Source organism: Protopterus annectens, chromosome 5.part0, assembly GCF_019279795.1.
Source record: "Protopterus annectens isolate FY-2018-M chromosome 5.part0, PAN1.0, whole genome shotgun sequence".
NCBI lineage: Eukaryota > Metazoa > Chordata > Ceratodontiformes > Protopteridae > Protopterus > Protopterus annectens.
In genome coordinates this window covers 766,093,779-766,109,982 of record NC_056735.1, presented here as the reverse complement: position 1 = coordinate 766,109,982, position 16,204 = coordinate 766,093,779, and the positions used below count along the sequence as shown (strand labels likewise).

The window sequence follows — 16,204 nt, the reverse complement described above, 5'->3', positions numbered from 1 at the left end:
CATAACATTAGCCAAAGTGACATGACAGAGACAGCTGTTCATTAGATTTTATCTAATCAAGTTCACCATTCGAAGGTATCTGCCAGAGTAATGCAATTTTCTGAGGTTTGTAGAATCCGGTTGCTTGTTCATGTTATTGCAACACAGTCAATATTAGAAATGTCTTTTGAACACCTTCATGTATACAACTGAAAATATCAGGGATTTTTTTCTGTTAAAAATATTCACCATCAAAAATCTTGTTTGTTTGCAATGGGGTTTATTTAAGCCAAAGTCATGATGATGGCTACCTTCTATGGGGGTAGTAGATAACCTTACATGTACTGGAACAGTTACTGTGACAACCTACTAATTCTCAACCCTAAGAAAACTAAACTCCAACTCTTTCTCTCCAAAAACCTTACTAATCTCACATCTATTTTTACTACACTATCCCTTAATGACTAAACTTCTAGGTGTAACAATCGATGACAAACTTAAGTTTGATCTAAATCTGTCAAACTGTATTAAAAAAGACATCAAAAACTTGGATTCCTTTACCTCAATAAAAGGTCTAACAAGCAATGCAAAAATAACCCTCTCTCATGCTTACCTTCTTCCTAGCCTATTGTATAGCTGTCACATTTTTACTAGTCTGAACACTACACTCCTAGCAAAACTTGAATCAACCTACAAGATGGCTAAATTCGCTGCACACCATACTTATAGGTCTCACCACTGTCTTTCTCTAAGACACTTAGACTGGTTGGAATTACCCCACTTGTTTCTCCTCTCTCAACTTCAGATAATTCATTTGATTCTGTACCTGCAATCTTTCTGTCCTAGCCTAACTCCTGTTATCTCAAATTACTCCCCTACTAGGTCATTACACAGGTCTGACTAAAACCACCTACAAATATATAAACCCAAGTCCAAAACTGGTCACAACCTCTACAGCTACAACCCTGACATAAACTGGAACAAACTGCCCTTAGAAATTAGATCCATCAAACACCCTAAGCAATTCAAAACAGCTAGCAGAAATTTCCTAAAAACACAATGGTCTTGCCACTGCTTTCATCCTCCTTAAACTACTCTCCCCATGCTTCTATGACAGTTTTACCTCCACACCTCTCACTTACCCCCTCTACTCATATAATCTCATGAATCCTCCTTCCTTCAGCTATTATCTAAACTCACAATCCTATCTAAGCCTTTAATCCCCTTGGCATACCTCCTCTCAATTTCTCGCATTTCTTTTTTTTTTCTTCCCCATAGAATTCTTTATATGCCTAAAAGAAAACAGATTCTTTTTTATTACATTTACTAATTAACTTTAATGTATTATTATAGTTTGGTATTATGTCTAATCTTCTCACAACCTCTACGCCATATTTCTGGGATAATATACTCACTTTGTATGTATATATTGTATATTAACAACTAACTACTGCTTATTGTCAAATTTTACTCTGTTTAAAAACTGTTTTCTACTGTGGAGCTTTTCTCCCTGGGTCTCTGCTGAAAATAGGCCTCTCAGCTCGGTCAGACAAACCTAGTCAACAAATGTAAAATAAATAAACAGTAATCTCAGATAATTTCAACCAGTTGCGAGAGTCTGTTTCATCAACATAACATCTCTGATGCACCTTACAGGACTACATATGATGAATGGGTGAATGTTTTAATACATTTTATACATTTCAAAAGCTGCTAAAACAATAATACAGATTAAACCTGCAGGTGGCCAATCAGGATCTAGCATTCTCTTTATCCAGTTTATATTATTGCAAGACGTCATTCATAATTCCTCACTTAAACAGCATTACAATGACATTACTCAACTTCTTTATGTCAACTATTTTTGAATAACAGACAGTTATGGCACTGCATTAAGTATGGAGCTTTGCTATAACAAGAGTTTTTTTTTTCCTTTTCTTCAGGGCTCATAGCAGTCACTGCATAAGGCAGATATACAGTTCTGTACAGAAGCCGGTGAACTCCAGGACACACACAGACAGACACACACACACACACACACACACACACACATAGAGACACACAGACACACACACACACCCTACCAATTAGTAATTCTGTGGACTCTTGTTTAAGAATCCATCCTCAATGGATCAAAAATATTTGTTGCTGGATGGAAAAGTGTTGCCTGACTAATGCAGTATGAAATGCAATCTTTGGAACATAAGACAGAGAACCATTCCTAGTAAGGATACCAAATTTCTGCAGTAAGAAAGTGCATGCACACATACACACATCTGCTTATGGGCCATTCAGAAGATCGCCATTTTAGACTCCTCCTTCAACAGATAAAATATTTGTTGCAGAATAGATAAGTATTGCCTGATTAATACAGCATACAATGCAACCTTTAGATTTTTTTCTAAGTTACAGGCCAAAAGGTTAGTCAGCTGGCATAACATCATGTGTCAGTGCTACAAAGATTTCTTATTAAATACATACCACTTCTTTTAGTTTTGCTTCAATTTCTTCAGAAGTAAGTTTTTTACTAAGTGGTGTCTTTCTCAGCAACATATCACAGTAATTTGCTAGCAGTTCAGGGCATTTGGATTCTGGCTGTGTTTTCAATCCCACTCTAAGAAAACAGAGAAATGCAAGCACTATAGTCTGTGAGAAGGAATAACCTATGTGTAACAGCAAATAAAGCCATAAATACATCACTAGTCTAGGAACAATATCTAATCCCTGGAAGACGAAAACTCCCAGCATTGGGGAACCTTCAGCAATCCAGTGAGCAGCTTAGAATACATGTTGCCATACAGTCAATATTGTTTTTTGAAATTTTGTACTGAAGTTGTTGGACATAAAACAGCAAAGGACAGCAGAAAAGCAGGTTTGTCTTAGTAGCCTCCATGCAAATGAGTCAGACTTTAAGGCAAAGATAATGGTGCAGCTGTCAAACTTTGTGTATACATGAACATATGCATGGCAAAACAAATATGTATTTTTTGCAGGGGGTACTAGTAACAGAAGGATTTTTACTAGTTTTCCAAGAACACCGTTTAAAATGTATACTTCTGGCAAATGTGGCCTTTCCATTTCTCCTTCTCTCACAGAGATGTAAATACACTACAATGCATAGCAACAAAAATTACAAGTCAGCTAAAGTCTGAACTCTGGCTGCTGCTTTCATTTCATAAGTATTACTTTATCAATGTCTTCTCTCAAGTGCAAAAAGTACAACTGTGTGAGGAAGCTTCATAAATATTATAGATGTTGTTGCACATAAGATGATCCAAGACAAGACCGTCCCAAGATGGGTCATTCTACAACCATTAGAATTCAGCACCTTTTTCCTGTAAAATTCCAGTTCTGGGGACACCTGTGTGCTGCCGCATTTATATTATAAATTAACAAGTTGACTGCACAGCAGCATGTGCCATCGAAGCCTGAGAGTTTGACCCCATGCCATCAGTAAGGATCTTCCTGAAAATTAAGAAATGAATATGCCAATTTGATACTACAATAATAAATGAATATATACTTGGTAACTTACAAGGAACTCCCAACAGCTGAAAATGGCTTAAGTGCTTCGCATACACAGGGAGATGGAGAAAAGGTACTACTAAACTACCAATGAAGACCCTGCCACAGATCAACTGATATGACAAGATTATCTACGACATACCTTAATGAAGGTTCTCCTTGACAGGTCTTTAGTAGGGCTGAATCTCAAGCAGCAACCATCAGGGTGGAAGGTGCTGGAGACTAATGTGGCACTGAGTTCAGGTAAAAAAAGTCCTCGAGCAGTGACTTCCTAAATACAGCAAAGTTCTTCTAATCAGAGTACTTTGTGATGTCCAAGTAGCAGCAGTAAAGATGTTGCTATGAAGACACTCCTGATGCAAACACTGAAGGCAGCTGTCATTTGAAAGTCACACCATATGTCAAATGGACAGACAGCTGTCCAACACAAAAGTCACTGTATATAGCAGTCCAATTAGAAAGCATATGCCATAGCTTCCCTTTCCCTGACACAGTGGACATGGACAAATGGTCATGCTAGCTAAAGTCATAAAATCATTTTAAGTAATATCTAAGCTAGCAGTGCACTGTCCAGGATGTGAAGAAATTCTTCCACCCAGGGAATACCAAGAGAAGCACAGACTGGTTCAGGGAAACCTATGATATCAACTTCAGAAGGAAATTGTTCACCTTGAGGTGATCATTGTGCAAGGCCAGTCATGGTTCCCTATATGAAACAGTCAGACTCTCTTAAACCTAGTGTACTGTGGATAATGATTAATTTTCTCTGACAGCCTTAAATGGTACCCTTGAAGTCTCTCAACCATGAAGTTAGAGTTCCATGGTGGGAAAGGGTCCTTTAAAGGGTGACAAAAATGCAGCGCTTCTAAATGGTAAATTCTGATCAGCTGCTGCTAGGCCACAATCCTGCCATCTACACGATCATGATGTGCAGAAATAGCCAATGACCATGGAAAAACTGAAGCCAAAATCACAGAAATGTCTAAGACACTTCAACAATATTATCTGCAGCCTGACTGTGTTGATACTAGGTATCAAGCTCTCCAAACAGATAACCATTTCCAGTTGAAGGAACAGAAAAAATAGAAGGCTTTTAAGCAGCCTGAATCACCTTCGAGACCCTGGCTGTCAAATCCAGTAATATCAAGGTGATTCCAGCAAATGAGTCATAAAATAGAGCCAGATGTCAGTCCAACTGTGGAGGGTATCCTTGCTATGACTGGAAGAGATCTTTTACTCTTAAGGAAGTCACAACCTGACATCATGTTCACCACTACAAATAAGTGAAAAACATGAGTTTTGGTCCTTACCTCATGAACCCTAAAGTGAGGTACAGCATTAGAGAAAATGTGTAGAGGAACCCTCTTCATAATGCCACAGTACCAGAAAAACCACTGTCAGCTGTCTCTCATCTTTGTTAAAGCAAAATAGGGACAGTGCTATATACTTTCAAATGACAAAAAGGTCAATCTCCTGAGTACTCTTTCTGGAAGAATCTGACCAAGAACAATCTATAACTCCATGGCTGGAGACATACCATGCAGCATCTGCCAGCTTGTTTAAAGCCACATGAATATGAATTACTGAATGTGTGATGCCAGCCACAGTCTATGGCTCATTTCTAGACAAGCATCATCTTTCTGCAAAGAGGACATGACCTTGTGTTATCTTGCTTGCTCAGGTGGTATACAACTGACAGCTTGACTGAATGAAGAAAGAAAGGCCCTGGAAGTAGCTGTTTTAACGCCTTCAACACTAACAGCTCTACTCTCGTCTCCAAATGATGGATATGGCACCAGATGGAAGCATAAATGCAATACCCATCTGCAAAGGAAGTGGGACAATGTCACAATGAGTGAAAGGTTAGCTGCAGCAATAGAAGGAACACTAGAAGACTGGAGGTAACAGTCCACAACTCCAGAGCTCAGGATAAAGTTTGACATCAAAAAAGTTCAGTCAGCAATTGGTGATACTGAAGACGCTGACAACTTACAAGTCCACTGCAAAATCTACATCCTCACACATGCAAAGCTTGTATACCCCATCAGACTTAGAAGATGCAGCAGATCCTGAGTCTGAGCAGTGCACTGTGTCAACACATAGGATACCAAAGCCATGTCACCTCCTAGGCTCTGTAGAAGGACCGATACTGGAGACTGTCCAACTTTGCTCTGATAACTGACATGGAATAGACAGGACTTCTTTTGATTCATGGTTAACCCCAGGAAATGTACTCAACGAAGTGCCCATAGAATAACCACCACCACAGTCTCCTCGGATAGGGTGTCCAACTGCCAACCATTCAGGTAAGGGACTTGGGTGAGAGAAGACGACCTTTCTCTAGGAGGGAGATCAGACATCAACTTCATGAATACTGTGTGCGCTGACACTGCACTAAAAGTGATGCCAACCAGAATGAATCAGAAGAATCTTATATATAGGCCTCAACTACTAATGTGCCAAGGGCCATTTGTCATGGCCAAAACAGACACTTGCAGAGATAAAGTCAGTATCTATACTAAACTATGCAACTCAGATGTGTTTGTTTAAAGTGCTGTGGTTCAGACGTGGAAGTTGTCTCTACTTCAGAACCAAGAGAAGAGTAATACTCGCAATTCTCCCTTAACACTGGACATCATTCACAGTTCCATGGAGTAGTAGGTTTTAATCCTGCATCAAAAGTCCACTGAAATGCTTTCTGCAGGAGGAATGAGCAGCTCTAAAATCCAGCCTAAGGTGACAATGTCTAAAACAAAATGGGCCCCCTACAATGGTCTGCCAAGCAGAAGCAAACTTGAAAACCACCCCACATGCACTCCCAGACCTACATCAGGACTGAGACAGAGTGGCCAGTGGAGTGGCCCCAGTGGCAACTCTTCCAGCACTGGAGTGCAACAGGGTCATAGAATGTTTAAGGGTCTTGCTCTTATGCACACAGCAAGCATTCTGACAATCCAAATATGGTGGTGGATGGCTGCCTACATACAAAACTTTTCAAATACTAGCTAGTTTTACTGACAGTATTACCAGAAATGCATTTCTGAACACTAGTTATTGGCATTTACCTTAATTTGGAATGGGCTCTTCTTTCTGACTCTTCAGTTTGCCACTAGCTTGGCATCCTTATAGTTACAGCACTGTAATGGAAATTTCCATGTAGTCTGACATGTTTGTATTACAGAGGTGCACTACAATAAGCCAGACCTACTTGGTGAATACAAACTACATCTTACAAACTGCTACTTTGTGTTAGCTACTGCTGTTGCAATTAAACAGCTTTTTTGGGGTGAGGTACTGTTGTCACTGCATGGGGAAGCCAAATTATTTTACTTTCAAGTGCTTTGGCCGATTCTTTATTTAATGCCTTGGGTGCTCTCATTCTATGGATTCGATCTGTCAGAAAGTTTTGCAACTAAACATATTAAAAACTGCAAGAAGATGCTGGTAAGTTCCCTTTATTTATTTTGTGTTGTTAAATGGTGTAATTGTTAAATGAACAACTGCGTCCTGAATATTCAACAGAGCACTGACTGAAACAGACAGCTGGTCTGCGGCAGTTTTCTTGGCTTTTTGATGTTTTAAACTCTCTGGTCTTCAAATAAATGTTGTTTAATCTTTTCTGTTTAACACTGGCAAGTAGTTGCCCTTGTAGTTTTAAGGCAAACTGGATATATATTACTACTCTGCATATGTAGAGTTAACTTTGTGGCATTTTTTTTTTTTTAAGAGAGCAACTTTGCTGGGATGGGTCCAAGCCTGATTCAGATATAGACATTAGTTGCTAATGAAGGGATTTGTGAAAACTTCACACAGCTGGCTGAATACCATACCCGCCTCAAGGAGATGCAGGCCCAAACTGCTTTCTGAGTGTTTGAACCCAACATAGGAGGACTATTCTGCTAGTCTCTATATAAAAGAGCCTTCACCAGCATAACTCTAGACACGAGGAAAGCAAACAATTTTTTCAGGATTGTTGCTGGTAGCTGAGAGGAGCTTCTGACACCTGTGGCAGCTATAGCTCTCAACCTCTTACCTCCAAAATTAGGAACAAAGCTGCCAAATCAGGGACATTTTTTATCATCTGCATTAACTTTGAAAGCTGAGAGAATATAAGCAAATATGTATTTTCTGAAGCAAAAAAGTAATGGTTCATAGATTAGTACTAGGCTAACTGCCCTTGCGAGCCATTTTAAGCCTAGCCAATTATCCCTCGTGAGACTCAAACACTGCACCTTGTGTTTATAAGGCAAACACCTTAACCATTAGGACACCCTCCCAACCCGGCTATTGTTTATTCAATACATGCCACCACCTTTTTTTTTCTTTTTTCAAAATCACCAATTTTAGGAGGACTGCTGCAAACGTTTGAGCCAAAATCAGGTAGAACTGAGAGGTATGGAGCTGTTAACACTGCTCAATCCCAAGACAGTGCAGGGACCGTCACTTCTGGTCTTCCTTGGTAATACTACAGCTGCACCAACAGTTATTACTGCTCCTTATGCAGTGAATACAAAATTTCAGTGTTGGTATCAAGAGTCAAGATCTTGAATGCTCAAGTGTCAGAAAAGAAGTGGTGTCTGGGTAAACATGCTCTTATGCATCTGTCTTGGTACGTAACAGCATGCACTGGTATAGGCATGATGATATTCTTGAAAAAAAAAAAAGCGATTGCACAGAAAAATAGGGTCCTATTATATGATCAAAGACGCATTCTTTAGAATGCGTCTGGACCGAACTTGAAATCACGAAACGGCAAATAAGTGATTTCTTTCCCTGGGAAAGAAATCACTTGGCCACCTCCGTTACTTTGCCATTTTCGTCACTGTAGTGCAATCTCAGAGTTGGTATAGTTAAATAGGGGGGTGGGGGCAGAGCCCCCCACTTTATATAATGTTTAAAATTTTTTTTTCTTTTTCTTTTGTGGAACAGCGATTTTTTTTCTCTTGGAAAAAAAATCGCTGTTCTAAGTGTTCGGGATTGTAAGCTTTCGCTTACATGGGGTCGATAAATCAGCGTTCGTTGATTTAATATAGACCCGAAAAAAATGTTGAATTCTGACTGCTGAAAAAGAAATATCAACCAGGGAAAATGTTAAGAAGAGTCATAGGATGTTGCGTTAGTAGAATGTCGACTGTATTTTTTTTGCTCATCACTTTTGCGTATTATCCTTTTCGTTTTACTTTCACCAGCCTGATATAAAACAACACCTAATCAAAAACTAACATGGGGGGACTCCAATCCAATCTACTGCAGCCCTGCAAGCTGCAATGAAGCCTTTAACCTAAAGGTGACAGCAGCATAAGCATACAATGTGATGCGCCACTGTACAACTCGCTTGGTAAGTTGTCAGGCACACTACTACCAGCCAGAGTAAGCACAGTAAACAATACCCATTCCAGGAATCCATTCTAATACTGTGCTGTAGCATTTTTTTTGATACTATGCAAAAAAGAACTTAGGCAGGTCAGCAGAACAGGGTCAGCAAGAAAGTATTTATTACAAGGCAAATCAGAAGTGTACTAAACTTTCAGCTGTGTTTTCACTTACATTTCTGCTAACCTCAGTCCCCCCCTACCACCTCTTTCTATAAAGAAAAAAAATATGTATTAACTAGTTAAACACACTAACACACACACACATTTATTCTCCAACTAACAAAAATCCCAGCTTGCAGCTCTGTGGTGCAGAAGTGTGGATTCCCAACAGTGATCCATGTGAGTCGTACTTGATTAGTGATTCCTAATGGAGGTGTTAGCTGGAGGAGGAAACAAGGCATTGTGACATTCTCCAAGCCCATGTATCCCAGAAATTTGAAAGGAGTGGAATTCACAGCCAAGAACCAGTAATTGGTGGAAAATAATGACAGTAGTCCAGCGGCATGTGCACATCTGAAGCAATTGGGTAAGGTTATGCGTAAAAAAAAAAAAATTAAAAAATATCCTCTGTAGTTGCCAGGACCACCACCGTGTCTGGAAGCCCTTACCTCCTCCCTGCATATTCCTCCAGACTGCTTACAGTAAGAATAAACTCACTTGCAGGGCCCTATTGTAAAGGTGCAAGTTGAAAGTGAAGTCAATGGCTGAGAAGGGGCTCCAGAACATGGTTGCTGGCAGGTAGCTTGGGTGCCCCTCCCAAAAAAATATTCTAACTCAAAGGGTAGGAAAAACAAAAAAAAAGTTAGCAAATTTATTATGTTAACTTCCTCACACATATTATTTCTTTTCTGTCTTACAATCTTAACCTATAAAAGCAGCAAATTCTCCTCTTGACTTAGACTGCACCACCGATTTGAAACTTGAAAAAAATTGTAAATATGGGATCCATTAATGGCTTCAAAAACAGCAGCAGAAGAGCCAGCTATATGGTACAGAAGATAAAGTTATAACTAAGATCCAAATGTCCCAACTTCGAAAAGCGGTCCAAAAGATGAAGCAGATAAAAAAAGAGGTGGGAAATGATTAAGCTCTTCTGGCCTGTCCCTCCCTGATGGCAGAGCTGGATATGTGCAATGAGAAAGCATAACTGGTAGATATCCCCCAAGCTAGTGTGTGTACATGAGGGGGGGGGGGGCTAACATTACTTCAGTCTGAGTGACATCCTTAGCATTAGCACACTACATGGGAACCCCACAAATATTGGACAGCGGAAGCAAAGGGACATAACCAATGTATGCAAAAAAAACAATTAGTCAGAGTGTGATTGGACCAGTATGCATCTATTTTCCTCCTCCTACCCCCCCCCCCCATGGTAGGGTCAGAGAACAAGAAAAAGAAAAAAAAACACGAAGAACAGGACAGCCCACTTGGAGAAAGGTCATGTTGAGGTTCCCCCTACTAAGCACTAGCTCCTAAGGAAGATGGGATATCTAGGAGTGTAAAAGGGCAGCAAAAAAGAGAGATTACTAAATCAGGAAGCAGCTCTAGGAAACATGAGCACTTGTGTATCCACAAACAGTTTTGTTTGCAAAGTTTTAAAGAATGTGCTTAGAAACTGCACAACTAAATCTATTGTACAGAAAAGAAGATGCCCAGCTTTAGGGTTTGTTTTAATAATGTTGAAAAACTAATGCTTTCAAGGATCTAACATTTGCAAAAACCATCTAACCCAAACTCTAAGGGTGAAGACAAATGGCAGCAAAATTATTTTCTTAACAGACATGCCACATAATATTAGGCATAAAAGAGGCAAAAGTGGAAACTGAAGTGTACCAGGACTTTGTGCTACTTTTCTTTTCTATTACTTTCCTGAGTAAAAGCCAATACCAAAGTACTCTGGATGGCAAAGTTTGCAAGCTAGGAGCAATCACTGACTCCCCAAATGACAGCCATCCTGCAGGAAGGATTTTCCCAAATAAATAACTGATGCCAAAATCATAGACTGTAACTAAAGGACAAAAAATGCATTATTGTACCCTTCGGGAAGTAAGGGAACTACCACACAAGAACTGACCCAGTTGTTCAAGATTTGAGAGCTTATGAGGACCGTGACCTAACTTTTGACCAACATGTGTCCACTGTTGTAAGAAAGTCCTTCTATACTGCACAGCTTATAAACAAAGGGATTGTGTCTAGACCTTGAGAAGTCATAGTCCCCCTTTACTCAGCCCTCATTAGGCCTATTAATTAATATAATGCCCCCCTTTGCATGCATCTCTCCAGACACATGCAACAACTGAATTTCCACAGAGATACCTTTACTAAAAGGATACAAGGCCTAAACATATCCTAAATGGACTCCTACTCATAACAAATATTTGTTCTAGGGATCTGAACCTCTTCTGCAACATCAACAGAACAGTTCTGAGGGACAGGTATATCTCACAGAGGAAACCTCAGCTCTGGAAAAGACTCCTTTATCCACATAAAACAAAGTTCATCCCTGTCCATATTCAACAGCAATTTGGATCTGTGGATTTACCCCAACTGCCACATGCACTACTAATGGACAGAGGCAGCTCTTAAATACTTTATCCCATGCATGGGTCCCCATAAACTATCTAAGGTGTGATCCCATTTATTCACATTAGGGGTAATATATAATTATTATCATGGGATGGGTAAGGTCAGTCTCTAACCAAATAGGATAGGTTAATTCAAGCAGAAAAAGGGACATTCACTAGGTTAAAATGGTCTGCAAGGCAGCTAGCCTAGTATTTAACCTAGTATTTACCTGTGAACCCTTGTCTTTTTTTTAACACCTTTATTGAATCACTTAAGACATAGGCAAACATACATTTATATAAAAGAAAACGGACCATATTATTAACAAGTTCTCAATTACAAACATTATATACATCACATATATTACTTTGTATAATCAATTTAACATTCCATAAATTACTCAATTCTGTCCTCCTTTAAACCTCACTCCTCCTCCTCCAAAACATTACTCTACATGTATTCTTGCCACAATTTTGTTTTCTATGTAATTTCAGTTATCAATGCAATACATTATATGCCCTACTAATTATCATTTAACAGCAGCTTCTGTTCTTCATTCAACTAAAAACTCTACCAAAGCAGATCTTTCTCTTTGCCTATATTCTATATCAAACCCTGATAGAGAAGGCGGTCTCCAGCCTGCAGTCGAAATGTCTTCTTGGCCTCTTCCCATTCTATGACCTTTCCCTCTCATAGGCTGGTACTAGGCTATCGGCCCTAGGGCCTATACAAGCCTAGCCATAACAATTTCCTGGTTATTTCTTCCCACACTATTTACTTCCCTGGACCCCTGTCTAGCAGGACAAATGACGTGATCCCCGGGGTGAATTTCCTTTCTCCCATCCAATCAAGGTACCTTTTGAAGAGGGCCAAAGAGGTGCTCTGCTTCACATGTATCAGCAGTCTATTCCTGAGTCTGGGGAGTCTCTGGGTCAGGAACCTATCCCTCCAGCATGTTTTGTCAACTGTGATAAGATTTAGATCCCTGGAATGTGTGGCTCTGAGGGATTGGGATTTCTTTAAGTGTAGCATGTCCAACAGCTCTGGGTTTGACATGGTCTTGTATATGTTAAGCAGAGATCGCCTTGGAGTAGACGATATGCAACAGAGTATATCAGGAGTTTTTTAAGGCGGTCAGCATAGGGCATCTGCTTTAGGACTGTGATTCTTTTAGTGAGGAATTTCTGCGGCCTTTCCAGTTGTTGCAGATGTCTTGCGAGGTACATACCAAATGGGGTGTTGTATTCTACAATGGGTCTAATGAGGGATGAGTACAGTGGGACAATGACCTCCTTTTTTCTGGATGAAAAGCCCTATGATGAGGTGTGCCACATAGAATGATTTCCTGACTGTTGTGGTAATGTGGTTATTGAAGGTGAGACCACTGTCCACCTGTGTCCCTAAGTTTCTTATCACACTTTCGGTGGTTAGTTTACTGCCACCTATGTGATAATTCACGGGTACATGTTTTTTCCCAAAGGGGATAACTATACATTTCTTGGCATTGAGCTTGAGCCCATGGCTCTGGCACCAAGCATCTGTTTCTGTAAGGCCCTTTTGTAGAGTATCCACATCATTTGGGGATTCAATAATGGCTCCCAGTTTGCAGTCATCTGCGAACTTTGTTAGCCAGAGTCCCTTAGTGTTGGCCTGTACTTCAGAGAAGTAGATGCCAAACAAGAGAGGTCCCAGGACTGAACCCTGAGGTACTTCACTTGTCTGGAGCTGGATTTGGAGTCAGCTACATTTACAGTGTGGGTTCTGTCAGTAAGCCAGTTGGCAACCCATCGAGTGACGTAGGGATTAATACCCAGCTTAGTACGTTTATCTAAGATTCCAGAGTGGGGAATGATGGCAAAGGCTTTGGCGAGGTCCAGATAGGCTGTGTGGACTGCCTTACCCTCGTCCACGGCACTGGAGACTGATTCGAAGAAGTCAATCAGGTTCAGGAGACAAGATCGGCCCTTCACGAACCCAAACTGGGTGGGGTCCAGTGTTTTAAGGTTGCCAATGTCTTTGTTTATAAGTTCCATGATAATACGTACCATGGCCTTGCAGGTCAGGCTCGTCAGACTGATGGGGCTGTAGTTCCCAGGATCCAAGGTGGATCCCCCCTTGTGGAGTGGGATAACTGCAGCTGTGCGCCACTCAGTGGGCACAAAGCCTGAGGTGAGGGTATGATTAAACATGACACTTAGGTGAGGTGCCAGTTCATTTTGTAGTCCATGTAGTACACAGCCCGGGATGTCATCTGGTCCCATGGATGCTGTATTCTTAGCTTAGGAGAGAGCGTTTTTTACCTGTGTGGCCGTTACTACCGGAATTTGGCAATCTTCCAGTATTGAGATAGGCCATTTAGGGGGTGAAGTTGGCACTGAACCAATATGCCAGGATATTCGCAATATCCTTGGGATCAGTATATTTAATGCCATTTTGTTGTAGCTCAGAGCAGATATGAGCATTGCCATTTAGATTCTTGACATAGTTATAGAATGCCTTGTGATTGTCTTTGGAATCTTTGGCAATTTTATTTTCGTAACTAGCTTTGGAGGATTTTATGAGGGATCTCAGCTTCTGACTGAGGCTGGTAAGGGAGTTTTTTGCATCCTGGGATTTTCCTCTTTTCTGCAACAGTTTTTTCCTTTTGTTGTAAAGTTTGTTTATGGCAGGGGACCACCAGATTGGCTTCCTTTTTTTGGAGAAGAGCATCTTGGTTCTATTTGGAATGGCACGATTCATGCATGAGTGGATGCGCTCGTACAGTGCTTTAGTGTAGGACTCAGCAGTCGAACTTTCAGTTCCCGTCTGCATGGGTGTCATGAAGTTTGTAACTTCTGAGTTGAATAGCATGAAGTTGGCCTTGGAGAAGTTTTTTATGGAGGTTTCCTTACTGGGGGGGGGGGTGGGGGGGGGATGCGGATGTTAAGGGTGATTAGCTTATGGTCTGACCTGACCAACGAGGGTTGACCATAGGTGTGGAGCATCGATTTCCCATGTTGGTAATGACAAAGTCTAGGACACTGGAGCCCCTAGTGGGACTAAGGATTAGTTGATCCAGGGCATTTTATGAATTTCAAGAACCGATGGGCAAAGGTGTTGCTACACAAGTAGTTTTCCCAGTTAATGGCAGGGTAGTTGAAATCACCCATTATTAGGGTGCTTGGTTGTATATTAATATTTTCCACTAGGTTTAGAAAGGTGTAGTAAGAATCTTGGGCCATGGTGGGGGATCTATAGCAAGCTACAATTTGGATTACAGTCTTACCTAGTGTTAGTTGCACCTGAAGAATTTCAGACGCATTGTGTTTGGCAACTAACCTGGTCTCTAGCTATTTGCTCCCAATAACTTGGTTCCTTTGCCATTTTTTTCCCAATAAATTCCAACCCCCTTGACTATTCCCTGTACCCTTTACTGCAGACATCCCTATTGGCAAAAATCTCCTTTTTCCATTCTTATGCTAGCTTACTTCTTAGAATACTTTCTGCTATTTTATGAATATAATATTCTGTAGGGCGACTGTTCTCCTTAAGGATCTGCAGCCAGGAATCCACTCTCTCCTTATTTGCTGAATCTCCCTGTTTCAACATCATCCCTTTTCAGTCTGAATTATAGTTTTCTGCTTGAGTTACGTACGTGAACCTTAACTGTGTAGCTCTATAATACCCCTTCAATCAGGTAATCCTAAACCACCTTGTTCTACTGGAAGGATCAAACTTATCCCACAGGACCCTTCATCTCTTTCCCTACAAGAAAAATCCTTCAACTCTATTAATTACTCTACACAATTTCTCCTCGGGTTGATAAGAATATGCCTGACTGCATATAAAAAGTACAGTTTTGTACCTACCATAAATGTAGATGTTCGAAGATCCACATTGCTGCAGTCCTTACACTTGGGTAGTCCGCTGTCCTCGGTCGGCCCGAATATGAAAGTATAAGGCTGACGTCGGTCAAGGCGCATTAGACTGACATCAGGACGTCAGGGTATAAATGCGCATGACCGACGTCATATCCTCAGTCTTTTCTTGCCCCAGATGTCAGAAGACCCTAAAAAGAAAGGTCAAAACCAAAAGACAGCAAACAACCAACCAACCACCCTTGCACTAACAATGTGTACAATATATACAATATACACAATATTTACAACCCAACCCATACAACCGCCTCTAACTACAGAGGGGAAGGAGGGAGGGTAAATTGGACTGCAGCAATGTGGATCTTCGAACATCTACATTTATGGTAGGTACAAAACTGTACTATGTTCTTCATCTCACATTGCTGCAGTCCTTACACTTGGGTAGAATCCCAAAGCAGAGGTAAGGGAGGATGGCAAAACTATAAAGTAGCAGGAGCTGCCAAAATGCCCTGTAAAATAGCAGTGGCAAAACCAGCTCTAGATTTAGAGTAAAGTGGAAGGTGATAATGCTTAGAGAAAGTATGCACTGAACTCCAAGTAGCTGCCTCCAAAATATCTTTAGTTGCCACCCCTTAAAAAGCTGTCAGTGGCAGTAGCCCTAGTGGAATGAGGCCTAATCCCAGCTGGAATCTCCTTACCATGATGGGAATAACAGAAAGCAATGCAAAACCCAATCCACTTAGAAATAGTTTGTTTTGACACAGGCTTGCCCTGAGAACTCAAAGCAAAAGAAACAAATAACTGCTGAGACTGCCTGAACCCTTTAGTTCTGCTCAAATAATATCGCAACTGCCTGTGTACATCTAAAGTGTGCAAAATCTTTTCCCCTTTATTTTGGGGATT

The 16,204-nt window shown here is 40.7% G+C and overlaps 1 protein-coding gene across 3 annotated transcripts in view; it reads right to left on the bottom strand.

Moving 5' to 3' along the window:
* The window catches only part of CUL5 (cullin 5), a 2,346,971-nt gene that overhangs the window by 732,178 nt on the left and 1,598,589 nt on the right, over positions 1 to 16,204 (bottom strand). For all 3 annotated transcript variants that reach the window (XM_044072614.1, XM_044072615.1, XM_044072616.1), the window contains exon 12: positions 2,461 to 2,593. In XM_044072614.1, coding sequence (XP_043928549.1) covers positions 2,461 to 2,593 — 133 coding nt within the window. The remainder of the gene's footprint in view (positions 1 to 2,460; positions 2,594 to 16,204) is intronic.